The following is a 25,251-nucleotide window of genomic DNA, read 5'->3' as shown; positions in this document are numbered from 1 at the left end:
TGTCTGAGCAAGCATTACATATTCATAAGCAAACCGAGAAGTAATTTGGGGCTGAAATAAAAACGATAAAAATGCCTCTTCCTCCTCAAAAGATGGTCGGGAATGGAAAGGCAATCTCAATCTCAGGTAGAGAGCCTGGAATGCGTGCTTCAAAAAGAACATGAAGAACAGCCCCCAAGACTGTCAGCTGACAAACAGGTAAACAAAACGTGGTATAATCACGGAACAGAGCATTACCCAGCCAGCAAAGGAGGGGCGCTCTGACGCCTGCTACAGCATGGGCGCTCCCTGAATGCAGTGTGCCAGGCGAGAAGCCAGACACAGAAGGCCACACGGTGTATGGGTGCCTCTGTTTCTACAACGTATCCAGAGCAGACAAACCTATAAACAGAAAGTGCACTTGTCATGTCTCATGTTTTGGGGGAGGGACGGGAACTGAGGGGGGGACGCCCAAAAGGGAGTAGTAGTTGTGCTGATGGATGCACGACTCTGTAAATATACTCAAAACCACTGCACTGTACACCTTAAATAGGTGAAGAGGGTGGTATTTGAATTATACTTCAACAAAGCTGTTTTAAAAAAAAGAACGAGGAACCCCCCCCCCCCCAGCTTTATTGAGATATAAACTGACAAAGAACAGTGTGTGTGTTTAAGCCGTGCTATGTGATGACCTCCTGCATTTCACTGCAAATGACAGCCACAGCGGGGTTAGTTAACACTCCATCACCTCGCACAGTTACCACTTCCTTCCTGGGGAACACTTGAGATGTGCTTACTGTCTTATTAGCAAGTTCAAGTATATTACACAGGACTGTTAACTGAGAGTCACCACGCTGTGCGTTAGATGCCCAGAACCTATTCACCCCATCACTGAAGTCTGTACCCTCTGACCAACAACTCGCCAGTTCCCCAAGCCCCCAGCCCCTGGAGACCATCCATCTAATCTACTCTTTTTCCGTGAGTTCGGTTTTTTAGATTCCGTAAGTAATATTATAAAGTGTTTGTCTTTCTCTGACTTAGTTCACTGAGCATAATGCCCTCAAGGTCCACCCAGAACGGGAGGAATCTTAAGAATGTTACACGTCTACATGGAAGACAGAACCGTCGAGGCTGGGCGGCGTCCGCCTTAACACGCTAACCCTCCTGAGTGCAAAAAAGGAGGCACCTCGAAGGGCACTGAACGCGGCCGCAGCAAGAAGGGCCCGTCAGTAGCTGCCGCCTCTATCAAGGGAGCTTTTCAGGGACTGGTTACACAGTGACAGGGATGGAGTGGGGACAATTTACAGCGCTGACCAAAACGAGGAAGAAACAGCCTTTGGAAAGAACCAGGATGGGTCTTGCTTCTCCAGAGACCGAGAGGAAAGATAGATTAGATCTGGCTCCCTGGACAGTGTGAAAGCTCTGCAAGGACAGAGGCTGGGAAGGGAACCAAGTAAGAAGAGGGAAGGAGAGGTCGGAGCGAAGCAGCCCAGCTCAGCACAGGGATCTGTTCCTGTGAGGGGAGCAGGCAAGGGAAGTGCCCACCAGGGTGCCCACAGCTGGAGACCTAGGTAGACAGTGGACTCTGGAGGTGAGAGCCTGGGGCTGAAGGGCCAGCCCCTCCCTACCTCACTGCCAGGGCAGATGGGTAGCAGGGGTATTTGAAGATCTCTCTGTGGTCTCTGAAGGGAGGTTTCAAGAGTTTGCCCCACGAGGGGTTTGCTGGAAAACTCACAGTGTAAGGAACAATAATAGGTGGTATTTGTTGAGCACATACATCTGTCAGGCTGTGTCCTAAGAACGTGACCACCCTTGACTCGTTTAATCCTCTGAGAGGTTGGAACTGTTCTTGTCCCCACTTTAGAGATGGGTAAACTGAGGCTTGGAGGGTATAAATCACTGATGGTCACATGCTAGCTAACACTTGGGCAGCCTGGCCCCAGAGCGCTTGGCCATGCTGGAAAGTGATATGAAACGGGCTGAGTGAGACAGCCCAGGACACGGGAGCACATGGGGACGGGCTCTTATTATTGAGGATGTTTAGGAAAAGTCTGATGTGTTTACCCCTTCCTCCCAGACTCACAAGTATTTGTTGCTTACAGTTGCCCGGTAACCTCACAAATGCCATTTGTCTGGTGGAGCCGAGTGACCCTCCAGCCCCGTTTCAGAGGGACAGTTGCACACATCTGCCTCTCTTCACGCACACGAGACCAGCCTCTCTGCTCCTACTTCCAAGTGTGTATTCACAACCAGTGTGGACCCCTGGCCCGCACTCCGTGTAAAGGTTACGGGCAGCAAGGATGGGCCACCTTCAGTGAGGGCAAGACCAACAGCCACCGACACGCCCCCAAGTGGCGGTTCCAGGCGAAAGCGGAAGCGTGGGTCCCAAAGCTGCTCCTGCCATCCCGTTGTCCCCGTTGGTGTTTTGAGAATGCAGGAGCTTAAAGGGGAGGCAGCCCATGCGGGCAGGACGGTGGCCAACAGGTGCGAAGGAATCCTCCTGACTCACCAGCCACCTCCGGCAGCGCGAGCGAGGGTCCCCTGGGTGACTTCACCCGAGTGGGACGGAGGACACTGAGAGAAGGGGTCACGGTTCCTTTCCCCTCGGTGCTGTCCGCTGCCCTGCCAGTCGCAGCCCACTGATGAAACGGATGTGCCCGTAGGTGTGTTTAAACACGTACACACACTGACCCCTACCTTCTGCCATACACAAGCAGCAGGTGCCTGTTCAGCAGACCCGTGTAGTGGATAAATCAGGAATGTCTATTAAAGTATTGTGCTTTTTAACAAATTATATACAGTGCTAGGTAATGATCTGAATTTACCTCTTAATTTTGAAGTCATTACGGATAATGTTAACTACAAGTTTGTTGAATGAATGGCTCTCCCTGGGGAGAGAACTGACCCGGGCGGGAAGCCAGTGGCTTCACTCCACGAGGGACACAATTTTCTGTGGCTGTTCCCCAGGTTGGTTAAAACCCATGTGACTAAGTCCCACTTGTATACCTGCCTGTTCTTTTTTGCTGGCATTTTTAAATTGAAAACCCCCAGACAGACAGCGGGGCCATATGGGAACCCCTATAACCTCATGCCTCCTGTAAGAGTTTAATGAACTGTAATTTCACTAACCCTGTACTGGGCAATACCCGCTGCGTGCATCAGCTCTGGCCTGACACCCAATATTGATCCAAGGTCGCGCATGGGGCTCTCCTGTGCTCAGACTTATCCCAGCTCTCATTTCTCCACCAGGGCTCCGTTTCCCCCAGGGCTGCTCCTGCCCCAGGAGAAGCCGGACCAGCAGTGGGTCCCCACCAGAATGGCTACAGCCCCCCTTAATTTTCCACCATTTGGGGACTCCCAGGAGCTGCAGGACTCCTGCCCTCTGATTTTGCAACTGCCTTATCTTGTTCCCCAAGCTGAGAAATGTCAGCAGCTCACTAAACAAGCAGGAAAGGTCATGTAGATTATTCTGAGCAAACAGCCCAGCCTTTTCCTAACCCAGCACCCACCTCAGGGCTGGATACAGAGGACAGAGGGGGGGATCTTTCCATAAATACCCGCTTGACCCTGTCACAAGAGCTGCCACTGGGAACGCAGTTCCAGAGTCACCGCCTGAGTTCAAACGCCACCCCTGTCTGTTATCGGCCATGTGCCTCAGTTTCCTCATCTACAAAATGGGTACTGACTTACCACCTGCCTCATGGGAGATAATGTGTAGGAAGCTTATAGCAAAAACCCAAAACAGCCACACATGATAAGCCCACAGTATTTACCTGCTCTCAGTATTATCATTATTTTTATACTCCAATTTAAACAAAAACAAAACAAAACAAAACCACCCCCTGTCAGCTTCAATGACAACTGAATACTCAAAATTAAACCTCTTAGAAGGCTGTGCATGCTCCTGCTCTATCCCCAGCTCTGGGTGATGAGGCGGGTCTATGGCAGATAGAATTACATCTGGTTTACATATCTCAACCACACAGGGGAAACATGATGTTTTATTTAGTTGGGTTCAGATGAGACACAGACGCAAGGCTTACAGTATGTCATGCCTAGCGTGGCCAGCACTTGACACCCACCGTGAAGAAAACCTCACACATTCCAATTAACTCAGGGTGGGGTGGGGGGCAGCCCTGGGGGTGGCGGCAGCAGATGTGAACGATCGTGGGATCCACGTGTCCCACTTAGAGGCCATGACAGCTTCAGCAGTGCCGCCCACGTCCAGCCCTACAAGTGGTGCAGACACTAAGCAGACACCAGCTGATCTCTGCTGTTGTCCAGCCTCTCAGAGCGGGAAACGCCTGCCTGGCAGGAGGGAGCAGCCCAGCTCCGCCCTGGCCCAGCCCCGGCTCAGCTTCTGGGGAAGGCAACGCCGGCCGCTGCCCAGAGCGCCTGCCACCCAGATCCTGGGGTGGGGAGGCGGGATGGATTTATCTTGGGAACATTCATCTCGCTGGGGTAGACACCCTACGTGGAAGGAACCAGTGGCCAGAAAGGGCAAAGGAAAGCAGCATTTATGGGGGCCTGCCACGTTCTGTACGTGCACTGTGATCCCATTTTAAAGATGAAGTTGAGGTTCCTGGTTGGAAAGTGAGGTTAGACTCAATTTCCCACCCCACAGAGGTGGGTTAAATACTGTGAGGGCCCCCAGTGGAATACTATGCAGCTACGTTAGAGGATAATACATTGTTAACATTTCCCTGTGTCTTTAAATATACAATAGGTTTAAAAAAAAGCAAAAAAAAGCAGCATGCATGGCATCTTCCATTATTTTAATTAAATAATTATATAGGGTGGGGCAAAAGTAGGCTTACCATTGTGAGATACAAAACACACACTTTATTCTTGTATTATTATTTAATTATTGTATTTTCCACATGAACAGCTGTAAACCTACTTTTGCCCTACCCTGTATATTAAAAAAAGGGAAAAAGAAAAATTAATCTCAAAAGATACATAATAAAATTTAGTGGTGGCAGGTTTACCATTGATTTGTAATTTTTTTCACTTATCTGCATTTTCACGTTTTTAAATATGTGTTTAATCTATGTATACTTATCAAATTAAGACATTTTTTTAATCCTCACTGGAGGATTTTTTTCCGTTCCTTTTTAGAGAGACTGGAAAGGAAGGAGGGAGGGTGGGGGAGAGACAGAGAAACATCAACACAACCATGTGAGAGAGACACATCCATTGGCTGCCTTCTGCACAGGCCCTGACTGGGGCCCTGGGTCGAACCTGCAACCCAGGTACAGGCTGTTGACTGGGAACCGAACCTGTGATCCTTTGGTGCATAGGCCGACCCTCTAACCACTGAGCCACACTGGCCAGGGCAAGACCTTTTTTTTTTAAAGAAACAGGCTCAAAAAGCTTGCACCTGTTGGAGCTGGAGTCCCAACCCAGTCCTATCCGGAACCAAGGCCGAGCCCTTCCTGCTCCGCCACCACACCCCTTCCCAGCAGCAGCTGCTGTTGGCCCGAGGCTGCCGCTCGCCTCGACCCTCTGCAGTGATCGTGGGGCAAGTGCGGAGCGCCTGGGAGAGCCGGCTCTGGGCGAGGGAGGCACGGGCCCTGTCAGAACGGTTCTTTCCAGCTCCTGGTGAGGAAGGCCGGCCTCCCAAGGCCTGTTCTTTAACCAGGAGTAGAACCGCCTCTGCCCACCTAGGGGTAAAGGAGGTGCCTGCTTTGATGGGGTACCTTGCCTGGGGTACCAGGAACCTGGTGGTCCCACCACAGCAGACCAGACATCGGAAGTCCACCTCCAAATGGGTGGCACCCAAGACAAGGGTGAAGGGAAAACAACCCGAAGCTAATGTCCACATGCACTGATGCTGCTGATGCCCCCACTGAGCAGCATTAACGCTCGCAGGGCACCAGGGAGCACTGACCCGCTCTCCTGAGCATCCACAGGCCTGAGAGCTGCTCCGACAAGGGCACGGGCCCAGAGCCCTGATGAGCCAGATGTTAAGTGGAAGCAGCGCTGGGCGGACTGACCTGGGTTCCAGTCCTAGCTTCTCTACTTACTATGACCTTGGGGAAGGTACTGAACTTCTGCAGGCCTCAGTGTGCTCACTTCTGTGAGGGAAATAAAAACACCTCGCGGGGTAGTGTTTTCTAAAAGGACAGCATATGCCAGTGCCCAATTCATGCAGGTTCTCAACACGGGACCCAGTGAAATTTCACTAAGTAATGATACCATTGTATAGCATCCTCACTATGTCACACTGTCCCCGCATTTTATTTTGCCTTCAAGTAATCTAAATTCCTTACATGGGTTCCTGGCTTTACAGTTTATAGAAGGTTGGTGCATGATCTCACATAAGCCTCACAACTTAATTACACTTTACAGACGAGGGACCCGGGCCTCCAGCTGAGTTCACAAACTAGTAAGTAGCAGAGCCAGTCTCCAAGCTGCCAGCTCCCCAGCCACCACCCTTTCTTCAGCTCCTCATTTGGGTTCCCTTCCAGAACACGGTCTGACTCACTCTTTCCAGACACAACCCCCAACTGTCCTCCCTCCAAAGTCAGAACAAGTACCCACTGTAGGAGTCATGCTCCAAGCTCCTCCCCTTTAACAAGCAAACATTCTTTCAATGAACACTGAAGACGCTTCCCTATGGAAAGCTCCTTGCTAGGCTCTGAGGGACAGAAAAGGAAGTGAATCCAGCCTCTGTCCCCGAGTGTCCGACTGCTGCTGGCATGGGCAGTGGCGGCCCCTGCCCTGTCATCCCCAGCTTTCTGGACCCGAGGGGACACCAAGTGGCTGGCTGGCAGCATTGGGCTCTGCTAGGAACTGGCTGTGGGCAGGCTTACCCCATACCTGCTGCCCTACAGAGCAGCTATGACAAAGCTCCTTGGGCCCATTAGCTGGAGCTGCCTCTCCCTGGGGCCGCCTTTCCCCAGGCAGTGAGGTGAATAGTGGGTGCGCTACCAAAATTCAAATCCACCCAGATCCTCAGAGTGTGACCTTATTAGGAAATAGGGTCATTTGTACATGTAATCAGTTAAGGATGTTGGGATGGATCCAACTGGAGTTAGGATGGGCACTAAATTCTGTGACTGCTGTCCTTATAAGAGGAAAGGACACAGGGACACACTGAGAAGGCCACGTGAAGACAGAGGCAGAGACTGGAGTGATGTGGCCACGAGCTGAGAAAAGCTGAGGATTTCCTGGACCCACCAGAAGCTGGAAAGGCCAAGAAGGATCCTCCCTAGAGCCATCAGAGGGAGCCCAGCCCTGCCGACACCCTGATCTCAGGCTTCTGGCCTCCAGAACCCTGAGAGAATAAAAAACGCGTTGTTTTGAGCCACCACCTGTGTGGTACTTGGTTACAGCAGCCCCAGGAAACCTACGCCCTCAAGTCTGCTTGTTCAAGTCTCTGTCGATGGGAGGCACTGCGTCCGAGTGCTCGGCTGCTGTCCCGTTGCTGGAGGCACCGGGTTCTGGAAGCCTGGGCTTCGGGTTTCATTCTGGAGCGTGCACACGCGCAAACACCCACTCTCACCCCACTTCCAACCTCTAAGAATAGTGCGCTGCCAGTGAAGGGCTCCAGCTCTGTCTCAGAATCGGCCAACTCCCGGGGGAGGTTTCCTGTGGTTTGGGCTGGGATTTCTCTCTTCTCTGGCACTTCTGAGCTGCAGTGGGAACCGGGCTCCACGTCCAATGGCTCGGATTCACTGACGATGACAGGAGCCTGGCGGGACTCCCGGCCCAGGGGGCTCAGGCTGGACGCTAGCAGCATTTTTCTACCCTTGCTGGACCCTCCTGACTCTTTTTCAACATCCAAGGGTATTTTTATTAAAGTCCTCTGGGGTGTTAATAAAATAAAACAGAAAACTGCTCCTCTAGTATGTCTTCCTCCACTTTCCCTGCCAGGCAGGGGAGCTGCCAACAGTGACCTTCTAGTTTCCAGTGGCCACCTGTCACCTGGCAGATGGCTGGGGGAGTCAGAGCCACAGGTGGTCTGGGAGTGTGCTCTCATCCTGGCTTTGGCTTTGCCACCGATTTTCTTGAAAAACCACCTTCCCTCTTGTTTCCTCACTTGCGAAGAGAAGGGCAGGGGGGCAGGATGGTTGGTTAGGTGCTTCCCAGGGCACATTCTAAGAAGACAGACTTCCTTTTCTATGCCACGGAGCAGCGCGTTGGCTCGTTCCCACGCTCGCTCACCTGCCTCCCTCCTACCTTCCCTGGACACCGCAGGCCCCAGGCTGCGAGATGCTGGGCGTGGTAAGAAAGACCAGTGCCCGGCAGTGACAGCAGAAGAGAGCAGAGGAGGAGACACCAAGCGCAGCACCAGCTGGAGGAGGTGAAGCAGAGAGGAGTCTGAGGATGAGCTGGGTGGCCAGGAAGGAAAGCAGAGGGAGCAGCCAGGCAACGATGAGAGACGAGGTCTGAGAAGATGAGAGCGATGGCGGCAGGTGGTGCGGGGAGGCAGCCAGGTGGGACCCAGATGGTGCAGGGAGTCTGGAGTCTTTCTTGGCAGCCACAGGGAGCTGGGAGGCGCACAGGCAGGGGTGCCACACTCTGATCTGGTTTTCTTTAGGAAGCGTCATCTGGACACACTGAAAACCTGGGGTGTTCTGGGGCCCCCAGAACCATCACCTCCTGTTTTCAGATGGCTCCAAGAACGCTGCCAGGAGGTTTTCCACTGCCATTCTGAACAACAAACACTGAGGGGACTGGTCTCTCTCTGCCTGCCCTGGGGTAATAATCAGCACTGTTGGAACTGTGGGGTTCAAGTTTGGGCCTGTGGCTCTGTAACTGTGTGATCCTCCAGCTTCATAATCCTGAGCACGGACTCTGGGTTTAAGACTCCTAGGCGGAAAGCTCTGCCGGTTACCAGCTAGTTGGTCTTGGATCTGTTACTTCGCTTCTCTGAGACTCAGTATTCCCACCTCTAAAATGGGCCCATTACTGACCTTGACAGTAGGCATTTCACATGTGAGAAAACAAGTCGATAAATATATTCAGCACCGTGCCTGGCTTAAGACAAAATGCTCCATGCACGTGAGCTTCCGGTCCTTAGGTCACAGGCCTGGGGCAGCAACTGAGATACACCGTTGCTGGAGCCCAGGCAGGCAGTGGGGGGAAGAGAGTGCACAGAGGAGCAGCTGGGCCGGTGGGTGGTGGGCAGAATGATGCGAACATTAGGGCTTCTGTCAGTCTATCTACACAACCACTAAATTTTCCTGCAGCCAGAAGCCCAGGAGCAGGAACTGTCATGCCGGCAAACTGGCATAGGCTTGGGCCACAGCCCGACACAAGTGGAGTTGGCCAGGCTGCCCAAGTATTGGCAGCGGAGCGCTGAGCACTGCAGCCTCATCAGCGGTGCTGAAGGTACTCCCAAGACTCTGGGTGTTTCTTAGCAACTGCCTATTTGGGGGAACACTGAGTGCCACAGGGAGGCTGGCGTGGAAGCCTGTGCAAGACAGGCAGCATCCTCAACCAACATCGGTGTCCCCCCTGCAGCCTGGTCCCCTTGTGCCAGCTGCTCTCTCCCCAGGCCAAATGACCAGGCCGGGAGACTTCCACGAGGCCATCAGCTACCCGGCAGGTCTCCATCCAGCTTCCAGGACCAGAAGCTTGCAGAGAGGCCCGGTTCTCTTCTCGGCCCCCAGGCAGAGCCCAGTTGCCATCTGTTGTACTTCAAACCATCTGAGCTGCTGACATGACACAAAGGGGAGAAAAAGACACCCAACAAAACACACCGGGCCCTCAACACACAGACCCAGGGCTGGACACAGAGGGTGCCGGCGATACACAAAGCACCCCGGAATGGGTCTTCTTTGCAACCAACACAGGTGTTCTAGAAAGTTCCACAATACAAAGGCTTGCTGGATTTTGGTTCTTTCTCCATTCTGACAGCCAATACGTCATTTGGTCTTCACAAAATTTACTCTGGGGAATTAAAAAACTCTGCCCGGGCCAGGCTTCTTGGCACAGGCGGTCGCTATCAGGTACGTAATATTAACGCAAGCATCCTCCTGTGGTGACTGCACACCCAATTTAAAACGAATTATCCAATTCAGCTAAGAAGGGACCCTACTTCCAGGAATATGTTGCCAGGAACTCTGTCTTGACTGCTCTCCCCTAAACCCCTTCCAATTAAAATCAAGACTGTTCGGTACATTGTGAAGATAAGCTTGGATGTTGCCGTGGAGATGGGAGGATTTTTCATCCTATCAACATTTCAATCTCCTGATGAGAGGGGAGCTGGCAACACTTCCGCCTCCCGCCGGGAAGAATGGTCACCGCCAACAACAAGCACAAAAGCTCTGCTGGGCAGAAAAGAATGAGGGATGGTGTAAGCTTCCAGGCCTCCTCCTGCAGCAACCCCGAGAGTCCTGGCTTCAGCTTCTATGAGCAGAAGACAGTTGCTGGCTGTATGCGAGAGGCAGACTCCCCGATTTTCCTTCTCCACCCCCAGGGCAGTTCTAGAGAGGGGTGTGTAGGCTCTGAGGCTGGAGGTGTGAGAGCGCCAACTCTGCCAGCAGAGAGAAATCAATTTGCGGGAACCGGCCAGAAAGATCAGGGACACAATCAATGCCAAGAAGAGTGTGAGGAGGCAAAGATTTTTATTTCTAAAAATGCAGATCTGGTCGTGGTACTCCCTTGCTTCCAGCCCTTTATTAGCTCTCTGCTGCCCTCGCCATAAAATTCCAACTCTCTGGAATGATACACTCCCGTGCTCCATTCGCCACTCACTCTTCCAAACCCCTATTTCCCTCATGCCCTAAATAAATACCCCGTGGCTGAAAAGTTGAAAGCCTCCCTGCCTTAGCACCTGCTGTTCCCTTTCTTGGTAGATCCTTTCCCGGCTTTTTTCAGCCTGGGTCAGGTATCTTGAGCTCTTGGTGGCCTTCTCTCCGCCTTTACTCCCTCCCCGCCTCTCCCGGAAGATGCTGGAACCATGGTCCAGCGAGCATTTTACACACTGTGTTCGACTGTAATTGGTCTGCATGTCTGTCTCCCGACCAGGTGCCATTATGGATGCCCACTTTCCAGTGGGTGAACTTCGACTCGGAGACCGAGGGATGGTGGGACTCTAACCTGGACAGCGCCTGCCACTCAGAGAAGATGGAGACTCGCAGGGCGCACTGTGATTCAGAGGGGCGAAGAAGAGTCACTTAAATATTAAAACATCTTAGTAGCTGAATTTTCAGGACAGCCTATACACACAAAAATAGCCTATTGGGTAAAGGAGTTGTGGCTGTCCCTCTTCAGTCATTAACAAGCACGACCAAGGGCTCCTGATGGCTCACAGGTCACAAGAGCTGCCTTCTCTGTGTGGCTTGTGCAGGAGGCAGGACAAAGGTCCCAGTTTCCTCCTTTGCACCTGTCTGAGCTTTTTCAGTGAGTGATAAGGAAAATGTCATCTGTGTTATTATTCTGGCCAGTACTTGGTAGCACCTGATGTGTCTGGGGCACTGTTCTCAGCTAATGTGTGAACTCAGCTAATCCCCAGCACGGCCCCACGGTGGAGACCACCCATTTTACCAAAAAGGAAGCTGAAACCAGAGGGAACAGGCAAAGCACCCACGGTCGGAGCTGGATTCACACCCAGACGCTCTAGCCCAGAGCTCACGCTCCCAGCCACCTCGCTGTGACGAGGGAGGGGCGATTTTTGGTGGAACGATGACTCACGGGCCTCAGCCCCAACCTGACACCAACAGCCCTCCGTTACTCTCCCCGACGCCTTCTGCAAAGTCCTGCACACGTTTTCCACGTCTTTTCTCTGCCCACTTCTAGCTTTCCGGAATGAGCTAAAAATATAACATATAACACAAAAATGATGATACGCTCGCGCTCGTCTGCTGTGGCAGGAAACTTCCCTATGAGGACAAACCAAGGGATGGATGTGCAATCTCAGCCAAGAGCAGAGAGGTGAGCGCGAGCAAATGACAGAAAAAACAGCAGCAAAAAGGATCGCAGCTGTCAAGGTAGGGAGTCCCCTAACTCACATCCTGCGCACAGCGGGGTCAGGATAAGTGTCAGTGGGAGCGGGAGGGGGGAGGGGAGGGGAGGGGAGGGGAGGGGAGGGGAGGGGAGGGGAGGGGAGGGGAGGGGAGGGGAGGGGAGGGGAGGGGAGGGGAGGGGAGGGGAGGGGAGGGGAGGGGAGGGACAGTAAATGGCAGATGGGGTCGCCCCCAGTGCTGGGTAAGTGAAAAACCCAGGGGGAGCAGAGTGGGACACACCATGTGTTTGGGGGCTTCACGTGCACAAGGACCCTCCTCAAACCTGCCTCTGAGGTGAGAGCCTGAGCCATTTAAGGTTGTCATTTCTGTGGGTCAGAAATGGTCAGATACTGGCAATGTCATATGGTTCAATTTATGCTCGGGGCAACACTGGCAAAATGGAAAGAAGTGTTCACCTAAGATGCAAGATGCGTAGACTTTTTGTAACCTCCTTTGCCACTTCTCCTCCCCCTCCTCCCTCTTTTTACTTTAAACTACGTCAGGAGTCTAACGATCACTCTCATTCATCACGTGAGAGCATCTCACGAGAAAGATTAAAACCGCCGTGTGCCTATATACGTACACTGTGTATACATACGCATTTGTGTACTGTGTCCCCGCATATGGGTACAGTGTACACGTGTCCAAGGACACAGAGCACCTTCCCCTGGTGGCCAAGCCCGTGTGAAACACAGCGCAAGCCCCGCTCCTGCCCTCACTCAGTGCCAGCTGGCCGCTCAAAGGCCCTGTGGCCAGGCCTCAAGCTCAGCCCCAGCAGAAGAGGGAAGGGGTGCTTTTGGGGAGCAGGACGCTCTGGCCGCTGGCGCCCCGGGCCTCGGGTTCAATGGATTTTCCAGTGCTGAAGTGATTGATAATAAACAAAAAAATGTCTAAGGCTGCAGTATACTTTGTGCTGCCTAACTGCCCACCTGGAACTCAGGTGTTCAGAGGCGAAAGAAATGAAAGGCCCAGAAGGCAGGGCCCGTGTCCTTTGGGTAGGAGCCTGGGCACCATGGCTCTGCGGCACCCTGGCTCTGCGGCACCCTGGATCTACGGCATCCTGGCTGCAGGAGCTGGGGCAGGTTTCTCATCCAAGTCCCGCATCCTCACCTGAGAAAGGAGGCGATGCCAGCAGGGCTGTCTCGGGCTGTTGTAGTTTCAGGGAGATGAGGGTAGGAAGCCCTCAGCACAGTGTCTTAGACACAAAGGACCAAAACATGATGGGTGACCAAGGCCTCTGAAATTGCTTTCCCTAGAGATTAAAAAAATCTGCTCCAGGGAGATCAGGTGTGGTCTGAACAACAATGGCTTTGCCAGTCTTTTCGTGTCATTTCCAGCCCACAATCTCCCTTCCTGCTGACGATAGCCCCAATGACGATAGCTCCTGCGATCCATAGCCCCAGTGCCCAGACACTGAGGCAGGACTCCTTTCCTTTGACACCTTAACTTAAAACAATGGGTTGTTTTTTTTTAGTCTCAAAGCCAGGCTTTTAGGCACCCTGCCAGCAGGCAAGCTGACTGTTTTCCTTCAGAGGGTCCCAATTCCCATCGTGCAACTTAGAACCTGAGTAAAAACGCAAAACAATAAACCGTCTGCCAGACTTCCAGACAGTGCAATTTGCGAAAAGTGCTTTTACATCTTAGTGGGACTCTGCACTGAGCCAGGATTAATTAGTTGCCACATTAAAGGAAAGCACCTTGAACATTTCGATGACATAATCATATGCAATTAAGATCACACGAAGGAACACTTCATAATGAATGATGCTGCCACTTCCTGAACTGTGTAATCCTTCTGTCTCGAATCCCAGAGGTTGGCAGAAGGAAAGCGCTAAATATAGATCAGGAACTAATATTTAAATCAGTTTTTAATTCACCTTTCGACGTGAGCGGTAGAACCAGAATGGAAGCTCAGCCTTATCAGGACTCTAAGTCCTTCTATGAGGCTAAATATTCAGCAACAACAAAGCTGCAGAGAAAGGGTCAACAATTACAGTCCCCAAGTGACTGCCCCTAGACAGCAATGTTTGCCCTGGTCGGAACATTAACTGCTTTCCCAGAAATGATGAAAACTCGCCCCAACTGTCCTGGCTCTGGCAATGATGCTGTATTATCATATAACAAAGCTTCTTGACATGTCTCTGTCACTCAAAAATGAACATGGTTTTTCTCTTGATTATGAAGTTTCCCACAAATTTGCAAACCCCATGTACCAAGCAAGCATTGTTCTAAGTACTGACCATGCAACACTGGCTTTGTCTTCATAGCAATGCTAAGCCAGGCTTGGCAGGATCCCACCTTATAAATGAGGACACAGAGGCACCAAACTGTCACATAACATGCCCAGGCTACCATGCCCCGAGGAAAGGCCCATGTGCGGGAGCTACAAACCAGATGAGACAGACTTTCTAGATTTTAACATTCACTCCATCACTCCAGCAACCATGAGGGCTTCCAGGAAAAAAAATCTCCATAGCACAGCTTTTTCTCCAAAAAAACCCCAACAAAAACAAACAAAAACCAAAAACAGCAACAACCAAAACTGCATCAACTGCCTCTATTTGATTTTCCAGCTTGCTTCACAGTGCAGTTATCTGCTTTCCTCAATGCACTATGGAGGTGGCTGGTGCTCCACCTCCCCAAGGCAGCCTCAGGTCAGGCAAGGGTTTACCTTGTCATAATAGTATCGCAGGGCTCTGCTCAGCTTATCGTAGTTCATGTTCGTTTTGTTTTTGCGGAGTCCCCACAGCTTGGCCACTTCTTCTGCTTTGAGGAGCTTGAATTCACCATCGTTGGACGTCCAGCAGATCAGATGCTCATGTTTCTGGTCCAGCAGCAACTGCAACAGGAACTGCCACAGCGTGATTGCACTCTCCATACCTGGGGAGGAAGGGGGCGGGTCAGAGGGCAGTGCACAGCCAAGCCTGGGGGAGGGGGACTGCGGATGAGTGCCCCAGCTCCCCCCTCATCTGCCCCCCGGAACCTAATAACGTCAAGTTCGTGTTCATCCCAACAGGCCACTCTGAATCGGGTGCCTTGGGCTGCATTTTGGAAACAGTTACAATTCAGAAATACAGGGGAGCCCTGTGATCCTCACATTCACAACACACATCCCGGCAAGTGACAGGGTTGCATTGGAAATCAAATGAAAAATGATTAATGAACTGCTCCCTTGTGGAATCAGTCCCCATTCAAACGATTCCCCACTTCACACTAGTGTCTGTTCCCACCCACCCTATCAACTCCTCTGGTGGCGGGTCTCTAGTCCGTTAATTGCTATGAATGCTGGACCCCTTGGTACGTGCCTTTGCGGGGCAGCCTGGGGGAACGGGGTTGGGGTATGTAAGTCAGTGTAACTGCAGGATGAGTTTCACTGTAGCGAGGAAGGGTTTTGTTAGATTAGTCTCTGTGTTCCCAGCGCTCTGATGACCTAGCGCAATGCTCAAATGTAGCATGCACCAGCCGACAGACGTCTGTCACTTGAAGACTCCTTCCTCTACATTCCCGGGCATGCACCGTGTTGCAGATCAAACCCCACTGTCCCTAGTGCAGAGGTGGGAATACCATTCTCCAGTGTGGACTTTGTAAGTACTGTTCCTTCTGCCTAAAATGCTGTCCTCTAGCTTTGGAGGCTGGTGAGCTACTCATTCATCGGGCCCAGTTCAAATGGGGCCTTCTCGAGGGCATCTCCCCCCACCTCCTCAGGCAGTTTCCCAGCTTCAGACGTTGGAGGACTTCCATGGCAGTGGGTAGCAATCCTAAAAACGGTACCAGCAGCAATAATAATCACAGCAACAATCCATTTCTCTTATCAACATACATGAAACCAGGAAAAGAAGAGGTGGTGGGCTGTAATCAAAAGCTTCACCTCAGAGCAACTGTCACGACTGGACACGTGACATGCACTGGGTTCCGACGTGGGCGGGATGGGGTGACAGTTAGTGCTGGGCCAAGGAGGCCAGGGACTAACAGAGGGTGGAAAGTTAGCTTCTAGTATGAAGAGCAGCTCTAAAAGCAGGCCGTGAGCTGGCGACAAAGCCAGAAAGAACTACGATAGCAACGAGGGGACAATGAAGTTCTAGGAGGCAGCCAGGCATGACTGGAACAAGGGAACAGTGAGAAAGGTCCACGCCCCTGGGAGGCAGAATAATTGCTTCGGGAGAGTTATCTGCTCCAACACTTGTGTCATCTGCGCAACTCCTCTCCTGCACTCCTCTTACAGGGGCGCATGCAGGCTGACAAACTGTTTCCCCTTCCACATGGCAACGGGTGTGAAAATACCCAGCCACCCAATAAGTATTCATGTCCTCATTTCCTTTCACATGTTTAGCCAAAAGAACACGTTTTATTGTTTCTCCTAAGCAACGTGGGTTTCTCAATTAAAGGAAAGCAGATTAGGAATGTTCTCCAAATACCCATACAGCATTTTATTTATGGCTCTTTAAAGGAGAAATCAACCTTCCCCACAATGGCCACTCAGTCTGCGAGACTGTAAATCACCGAGTTGTTGGATCAAAACCGCCTCTGCCTCTCACGAGCCTTGTAAGCGCCACTGCTGTGATACGAGGCAGCCTGCCGGCTCCGGCTCCCAACAGGAACCACCCTTCCAGTTACGGGGGATGGGATGAGCCACACACTTTCTTCCCATCACTGGCGCCAAGAATTGCTGACAGCTGTCTCAAAATCTTTGGCTTTATTTTTTGGCCAAACCCTTCAGAAAGTAAGCTTTAAAATTTCTTTGAAACTTGAAGGAGATGCTAGAGGAGTCTGGGCCTCCCAGACTTCTTGAAGGGGGATGCAAAGGGCAGAAGGCTGCCAGGGGCATTGGAGGTTTGGATGCAAGGGACCTGTGGAAAGTGGTCGGCCACCCGCCCCTCCTCCACCTGTAACGGACATGAACCACTGTGCTCCAGAGGGGACAGGAGGCCACTGGAAACATCTCTATGCATTTTACACTCAGTCCTTCTTCCACCCAGGACTCCTCAGAGCTCCTTGAGCTTCCTGGAATCCCTTCTCATGGCGTTCCCATGTCGTGCATGGGAGCATGTTCTCCAGCCATAGTTATGAGGACCCACATGGCAGACTGGGTAAACGCTCTCAAACCTTCCCTCCTTCCTCTGTCCACATAATCGTGCAACAGTGCGCTAGAATGGAGCGGGTACCTTTTCCCCATCCCACTGAAATTTGGGCTTGGCCATGAGCTTTGACTTGGCCAATGGAACGGTGATAGAAGCTATAATGTGCTGATTCTCAGCCGAGGTCTCAGAGGTTTTCGCATGTTTGTACTTTTCCTCCTGTGCTCCTGTTACTACCATGAAGTCACTGACCCAAAATGTGACACATGGGCCCAACCTGAACTCAACCTGAAGCCTGGAGCCAAGTCTCAGGACCCACAGTCTGAACGAGCATCCCTGAAGCCAAGCCATGAGAAACACAAATGATGCTGTAAGCCAGCAAGAGTAGAAGCAGTTTGTTACACAGCACCATTGCAGCAGAAGTTGACTATTACAATGCCTGATGCCTTTGCTTAAAAAAAATTCTCTCTTCATTGGGGTGCAATGTCTTTACACTATAGTACATCATCGGCACTTTACAGAAAGTATTCAACAAGATGTAGAGGGATCCTGCAGATCACGTCTTTACTCAGAGGGCTACAGTGGGCTCAGTGATGACCATGGGTACAACGGCCATGGCTAAGACAAAGGCAGGAGGAAAGGGGGAAAGAAAACCAAGGGGTAAAGAGTAGAAATGAAAAGTAGAGGAGCAAGTGGTGGAGATGGGGGCCTCCAGATCTGGGGCCTCCCAGACTTCCGGAAGAGAGGAACCGGGCTGAGGGGAGGCATGGAGCTGTGAACTAGGACTCACAGAGCTGCCCTGCAAACTCTCAGATGCCAGGAGAGCTTGGTGGTGGCTGGGTGGGTGGCTGTGGAACATTCCCTCCCTTCCCCCTCATTCTCACACGCCGAGGTGTTACAGACGGGCTACCACTACGGACTGGAGGTACTGGGAAGGGTTAAGGGTGAATAACACCGCTCCACCGGAGGTGACGAAGGCATCGGGAATTCCTGCCTAAAGCTGAGGGCCTTTCTCCTCTCCGCCAGCTCTCTCCAGCCACCCTCCACCCTGGTTGGGCCACCAGTTTCGATGATTGCACAGCACACAAATCTTCACTGTTGAAAATCCCAGTCACACATTACTCAGAGATGAGTCTCAGAAATATTTCCCTGTGAGCTAATCATCACATCTAGAAACATCTGTCACTCCCTTCAACACTTGGCAGAAGTAATCCTGGGATAGAGTGGGCCCCAAAGACAGCTGTGGACCCTCCCACACCCTCTGGCCAGAGCCATAGGTGGGATTAAAATGTGTGAGTGCGGGGGGGGGGGGGGGGGGGGGGGGGCAGAGGCCACCAGCTGACGTCACTGCTGTGCTCCTCCCCATTCAAGGGCACTCACTACGTTTCTTTGATTTTAGTTCCAGTCTTAATTCATTTTAATGGTGATTAAGTTAAGTGTCATAATTTACACAGTTGTTTTCACATACAATCACGCTTCACATTCGGTCACACCTCTGCCAGATATAAATTTTGTTCCCTCTGGGACACTGGAAAAGAATCTAACATCGTGGTTGGGGAACATGCTCTTCCAACAACCGCCAACACTGAACGTATTAGCAAATTCATCCAAATGAGTCTCTCTCTCACCAGAAAAAAAAATCTAAGTGGTTTTTTTGTTTGTTTTTTCTAAATTGACTCCTCAATGAAGCCCTGTATCTTAACATACAGGGAATATGAGTAACTCAGACGGTATGCCGTGGCTCCTGTGCATAGAAGTTCCAGAAAGCGTTGGTACTTCAGATTCATGCTGGATACATTCTTATGCAAACAGAGGCCTGCTTTAAGTTAAAACGTTTCATCAGCCTAACCTCATTTAGCTGATTTGTAAAACTCTCCACTGAAAATACATAGAACACATGAGCCCTGGAATGTGTGGCTCAGCGGGCTGTGCACTGACAGGTTGCCAGTTCGATTCCCACTCGGGGCACATGCCCAGGTTGTGGGCTTGATCCCCAGTAGGGGGAATGCAGGAGGCAGCTGATTTATGTTTTGCTCTCTCTCTCCCTCTCCCTTCCTCTCTCTCTAAAAATCAGTAAGAAATCTTTAAAAAAATAAAAATATATAGAACACATGAAAGAAATGCTATATAAATGCTCTAAAAAATATTCCTCCAAATCAAATTTCTGCTAATTAGAAAAATGCTTCTCCTTCCCTTCCCCATCCAGACCGTATTCTGAATACACGAAACTGCATTGAGTATTCTAATGCCACTCTTTCTGTCAAACCAAACTCTGCGCTTGCACACCTAAGAGGGTCAGTCCACGTTAAGGTGTCGCCGCTCTGGCGGGCAGAGGAGCCCCTCAGCACTTGAGGCTGTCTCTTCTCCTCGGACTTGGCCTGGGTCGTGTCGCCTGCCACGGACGTCACCATTTCCACTGGAGCTAACCACACAGGACAGTCGCAGCAGCCGGCAGACCCACCTCCAGGCCTCCCCGGGGAACAAGGCTACCTGCTATTTGCCCCAAATGCTTCTTTCTCTCCCTTAGCAGTTTATACCCCAGACCTTGCCGCAGTGGAGTCCAGTCAGGTCATCTAAAACAGGCGGTCCAGCTGCAATGCTGCACATACCTCCCTTTAAAGGCACGGGGGGGGGGAATTAATAGGTTCTCCCCTTCTATGTAAACAACAAAACTGGATATAAGCTCCTCAAGGCTTATAATTCTCATAGAACGGTAAGTGAAATTCACAGATAAAATATATCCCCCCCCCACTCAAATTAACAGTTAGCTTTACATATGAGAGAGGATGCTTTGTGGAAACATATCCCATGCTCACCGAATGACTGAACCAATGTAGGTTCTTTTGAGTAAAATGTGTTTGCACGGCTATACTTTCCAAAGACTCAATTCTCTCCCCACTTCTTTCAATTTCTTTTCTTTTTTTTAAGTCAGAACATGCATCTATTAAGTTCACCATCTTATACGGGCAGGGTTCACAGCACCCTAAAACAATTATAATAGTAACATCGAAGATCAAGGAATCACAGGTCTCCATGAAAAATATAATAGTAATGAGAAGTTTGAAACTGTGTGAGAATTACCGAAACCTGACGCAGAGACATGATGTGAACAAACGCTGTCAGAAAAATCAATTTCTTTTTTAAGTGTCCATTTTACGTCCAGACACTGGGTATCTGGGACACAGCAGTGAACGACAGAGACGAAGACCCCCGTCCTCACGGAGCCGGCCTCGCCCCGCACACGGGACATTACGCGGCACCCTGGAGGACCAGCTCCACGGGCGGCGCAGCCAGAGCCCGTGGGGGGCCCGGGGGACGCGCGGGGCAGGGGCCCGGGCAGCCTCCCTGGGAAACTCAGAGCCGAGACATTAAAAAGTAATCTGCAAACTGGGTACAACCCTGGCCCTCTGACGGAGACGAAAGGAAGACGGGTGACAGGTTCAGTTTTGCGCATCTATCCGGGAGGGAGCCAGGCAGGGGCGGGAAGCGCAGTGACCGGCGCCAGAAGAGCCAGGGCGGGCCTGCCGCGCACTCAGCCTGCGGTTCACACGCAGCCCGCCTCCCGCCTGAGCCGGAACGGAAGGCGCAGGGCAGCAGGGTCACCGGGCGCCTCCGGGCGCCTCCGGGCGCCTCCGGCCGCCACCGGCCGCCACCAGCCGCGGGGAGTCAGCGCCGGCCGGGACCCCCCGCGTCGCGGGGCCACCGGACCTGCACCCGAGCTGGGTCACAGCGAAACAAACGCCCCCGGGCCCGTCACCTCGCACTCAGAGCCCTAGCGGTCTTACACCCCTAACTTCGGGAGTTTTCTGTACACAGACGGTTCCCCCCAACTGATTAAGCTTCAAGCCCCACAGAACCTGGGCCTGCCCCGCGGGAGCCGCTCCTCCGCTGCCGCCTCCCTCCCGGAAGCAGCCTTCCTTTCCGGGGAGGGGCGTTCTGCCCGTCTGCCACGAGGTGGCGCCAGACGTCTTAACGTGAGAGGGGACCGCGGGCTGTTTATGCAAAGCGTGGGGTTTTTTCGCTTCCATTCTTAGAAGTCGAGATACCCACTAATTTGTTCTTCTTTCTATTGATGGCAACCTAACGCTTCTCTTTGCATGTTCCTGAGTTCATTTTTTAAAGTTACACTGAGGTGGGAGTTGAGGGGGCACAACTATTATCTCTGATTTTCTAAAGCCTATATATTGTAGAAACTGAAGCAATCAGCCGACTTAAAAAAAATAAGTCAGAAATGAGAGAGGCCAAGGAAAGGAGAAAAACTCCTGTGTAAGAAATAAATAAAGTAGGTGTTCAGTAAGTACCTGTCTCCCCCCCCCCCCCCGTTAAAACTTGTACGCTTAGAGAAATTAGGATAGATATGAACACTTCATATAGAAAATTCTCTTAAATTCAACTTTGTCCAACTCCTCTGTCTAAAGCAGCATCTACTAAGCATTTCTGTATCATTATATAATCAATGTCCAAGAGAAAGGGCAGAAACCATTTCACTATATAAAACAAACCCTGTACTCAAGTCAAGGAATTGGAAAACAACAATATGTATTATCTGAGGTCTGCAGCAACTCAGCAAAGACTAATTTAAGGCATTAAGTAAATAAGGGTAACATCTGGCAACTATGCAGCCCATGCTTGAAATCTTTTCTTATTTTTATAGGTGGAATGAAGATTATTAAAATGTATTTTCAAAAGTCATTTTAATTATTGTCGATCACTGCATATTAAAAAGTGCTAATCTGTGAGGTCAAGTTCATGTCCCTCAAAGCTTTTCATCTTAGTAAGTGCTTGTACTCTTTCATTCTGCGAATATCTACAGACCGCCCATTTTTTAAGAGTAAAATGAGCAGGAAAAGAGAGGGGAAGCAGCCACTGCTCAGCTTACTTACTGACCCTTGACAGTTTGCAATGTTTTGCAAATACTGTTTTTCAAACAACTCTTCCACCTGAGGAAAGAGACTTTTCAGGGGAAATCGCTGATCGCCACTGTAATAACAAGCCGTTTACTGCGTGAATGATCCACCCCCCTTTCCTTCTGAAACTGCGTTATCTCTGGCAAATTAGAAACAACTCAACTGGTTTGTCGGTGACTTTCATATGGGAACTTCCTTTGGAAAAGTAAATGGACAGCTACACTAACTGGGGCTGGGAAAGTGTGTTTGAAGCATTCTAGTTCCTCCCACATCCGTATATTCAGGCCACTTCCCACCGCACCCCACCCCACTGCACCCCACCCCACCGCACCCCACCCCACTTCTGCACGACCCAGCCCTCTTATCCCACATGGAGACCCAACAGCACCTCTTCTCACTCGAGGCCGACTCCCATGGATACCTCTTTGATCCCTAACTTGGCAATGTCCCCGAGCTTCCTAACATTCCTGGTGCAACGTTTGCTCTTCTGGACTTGAGGATGAAGAGATGATGAACCCACAGGGTAAATAAGGACCTGGTTGTCCCAGCAGCAAACACCTATTCCTCTACCTCAAAGCAGAAAGTCAACTGGAATGAGCTGGTGCTTGGGGAAAGCTCAACTCGGGGCTCTGTCCATTATAAGCCTCCTAGGAAGCCTTCAACAAGGCACCCACAAATGGAGCTCCTTGCTGTTGGCCACCACTTCATCAGTGTCAACCAGCAAGTTCAAACAGCAGCAGACAACAGGCATTCTGGAAAAGGTGTGCACTGAATCTAAACTTCTTTGGATCTTAATTTCTTTACCATTGAAATGGGTAACGTCTGACTCCAGAGACTCTTCTATGTGTCAAAAAGCCTAGACATGAAATCATTTTCTTTTTCCTTCAGGAGAACGATGGACTTCTCCACTTTTCCAGTGTCTTCTGACCGCCTGAGCCCTGCATCTCCCCACATCGGGTAGCGACACAAGCACCCGAATAGAGCGTGTGCGATCTGAAGTCTTCAAGGTACCCATCACCATTTAATCTCTTCTCTGAAAGCATCAGATGCAATTTTTATTGGGCAGTTAAAGGAACACAAGCCTGCTAGATCAAAGCAGCCAACTGGTCACCCAGCCTTCCCAAAGAAAGGCTGTAGTTCATTATAGCCAGTCGGTTAACCATATCCACCTCCCTCATATATCAGCTTGCCCAGGAAACAGATTTAGAAGTCCTGGGCACTGCAGGGAAAATCTTTCCAGGTAACCAACTGCATGAAAAAGCAGACCATGTCCTGAAAGATGAGTAGGGCCGTAAAAATCAGAGGTTCCTACAACCTGGGACAGCCCCCAGGTGCCCCCACAGAGTCCCACATGGACATGCAGGCTCCGCTGACAATGCTTTTTCTTTTTTCTTTTTATTCATTTATTTTATTGTTGACAGTGTTACAGATGGGTCCCCCATTCTCCCCCTTTTGCCCCCCTCCAGCCAGCCGCCCCCCACCCCAGGCCTTCACCAGACTACTGGCAGTGCTTTTTCTTTGAACAGATGGCTGGGCCGTGCCTTGCTTCCCAGACATTTCTGGACTAACACCCGAGCGTTCACTTTCTCTGCGATTGTCTTGGTTGTCCATGCTGTTTGCGCGTGTCCGAGTTCTGGCCCGAAGCACCGGGCGCTGCAGTTCTCATACTCGGTAACACTCAGCTTCCTGTTCTGCAGGTTGCAGGCAGGAAACTGGAAAATGGGCCACAGGAAACCTGGCCTCCTACATCTGTCCCACTTTGTAATTGCAGCTCCGGTTTCATTTTGCCTGTGTGTCACCTCTGTTTTAACCCTCAACGCGACGGCCAAACCCTGCTCTCTGAAAGAACACTTAGGGCCCAAGAAATCACACTGACACTGGTTTCCTCCTCAGAGTAATTAGCCCCATGAGTTCAATGGGGGGGGGGGGGGGGGGGGAAGAATACTAACTATTTTCTAATTCTAAGTATTTTAATTCTAAAAAAATACTAAGCAAATGCTCCTAACAGTAGTCATTTGGAATCAAAGAATATGGAACTAGAAAAATGATTCACTAGATGTGATAAAGCTACCAATAAGTCCCCAGTGAAAACTCATGCCTATTTCAGAATACTGTACACAGCAGAGGTTATTTCAGATAAATATGATTACTACTGGCCCAAGGCTGCCTGATGACTTATAACTTTTGAGGCTTTGATAAATAACATGAAAATAAGCTATAGTTATCATACCCCATTATAATCTCTCATCATAATACTGTTTCAAATTATGTTTCTTAACATCACCAACTGTTAGGTTGAGCTTCATGAAATTGCTGTTTTATATAGACAGCCTAAAGCGTGTAACGAGAGAACATACATATACACACGTACACACCACACACAATCACATCCCCAGGGCAGTATCTTCTTCCTGTGTTTAGTCCCTGGACCTGTGTGAGAATCTGAAATTCTCTAGGGGAAAAAAAAGATATATTGATATAAAATATACACAATTTCAGTGGGATTTATAAAACCCTCACGGTAATTTATAAACCTCAAATAAAGAGCCCTGTGCTAAAGGAAATGCTAGCTACAATGTCCCCCTCCAGCAGTACTGAGGTTCCATGGAATTCTCAATAAGGCTCATACCAAATAAAAAATTTTTTAAAAAATCCAGTGCTTCTTTAAATAAGGGCCTCTCTTTTTAAATGCTAACATTTGATAAGCATTTATGTGCCAGGCATTGTGCTGAGTGCCTGATACATGCTGTCTGAATTTAATACTCCAGGAGGAAGTCATGGCTTAAAAAGGTGAACTAAGCCACTCCTGGCCACAGGAGTAACAGAGGCAGAGACTCCCATCCAGGGGCACGAGGCTCCACAGTCCAGATTCTTAATCACCACACGTATTCCTTCTAGCAGAGGCTCCATTTCTCATATGCACACCTCACCGCTGCTACGAGAAGAGTCTCCGTTTAACTTAGGGCAATACAACATTCCCACTAGGAATCAAATCAGGAAATCTCCTTGTTTATTTCTGACTTTGCCTCATCGGTCACTCCAGTTGTCCCAATTGGTTCTGTTTTAAGAAACGAACTTCAAACCCATCCCACCACCGTTTTTGTTTTTAAACCAATTTCCCTTTTTAAAAAGTATCTGTCTATGGGTTTAGCTATGCTCCAGGTTCATCCAACACTAAAGGATGAAGGTGAGAAGCTGTACCTTCTGTGACTTAGCGCCTCCGGGCAGGAAGGACGCCTCCTCCAGCATCCGCCTACTCGGGGTGTGCACATAAGACGGAGGAACGAGAGAGAAGATGACAGTCAGCAGTGATCTAGCCTGGTCCCAGAGAGG

At 50.5% G+C, this 25,251-nt stretch overlaps 1 protein-coding gene across 2 annotated transcripts in view; it reads right to left on the bottom strand.

The window, feature by feature from the left end:
• Positions 1 to 25,251, bottom strand: part of ELK3 (ETS transcription factor ELK3) — a 60,041-nt gene that overhangs the window by 19,358 nt on the left and 15,432 nt on the right. For both annotated transcript variants that reach the window (XM_081131021.1, XM_081131020.1), the window contains exon 2: positions 14,608 to 14,816. In XM_081131021.1, the coding sequence (XP_080987147.1) occupies positions 14,608 to 14,814 (207 nt within the window). In that variant the 5' untranslated portion in view covers positions 14,815 to 14,816. The remainder of the gene's footprint in view (positions 1 to 14,607; positions 14,817 to 25,251) is intronic.

Source organism: Miniopterus schreibersii (assembly GCF_964146895.1).
Source record: "Miniopterus schreibersii genome assembly, chromosome: 2".
Lineage (NCBI taxonomy): Eukaryota > Metazoa > Chordata > Mammalia > Chiroptera > Miniopteridae > Miniopterus > Miniopterus schreibersii.
Note: the sequence above shows the minus strand (reverse complement) of the source record. Positions and strands in the feature narration are given on the sequence as shown.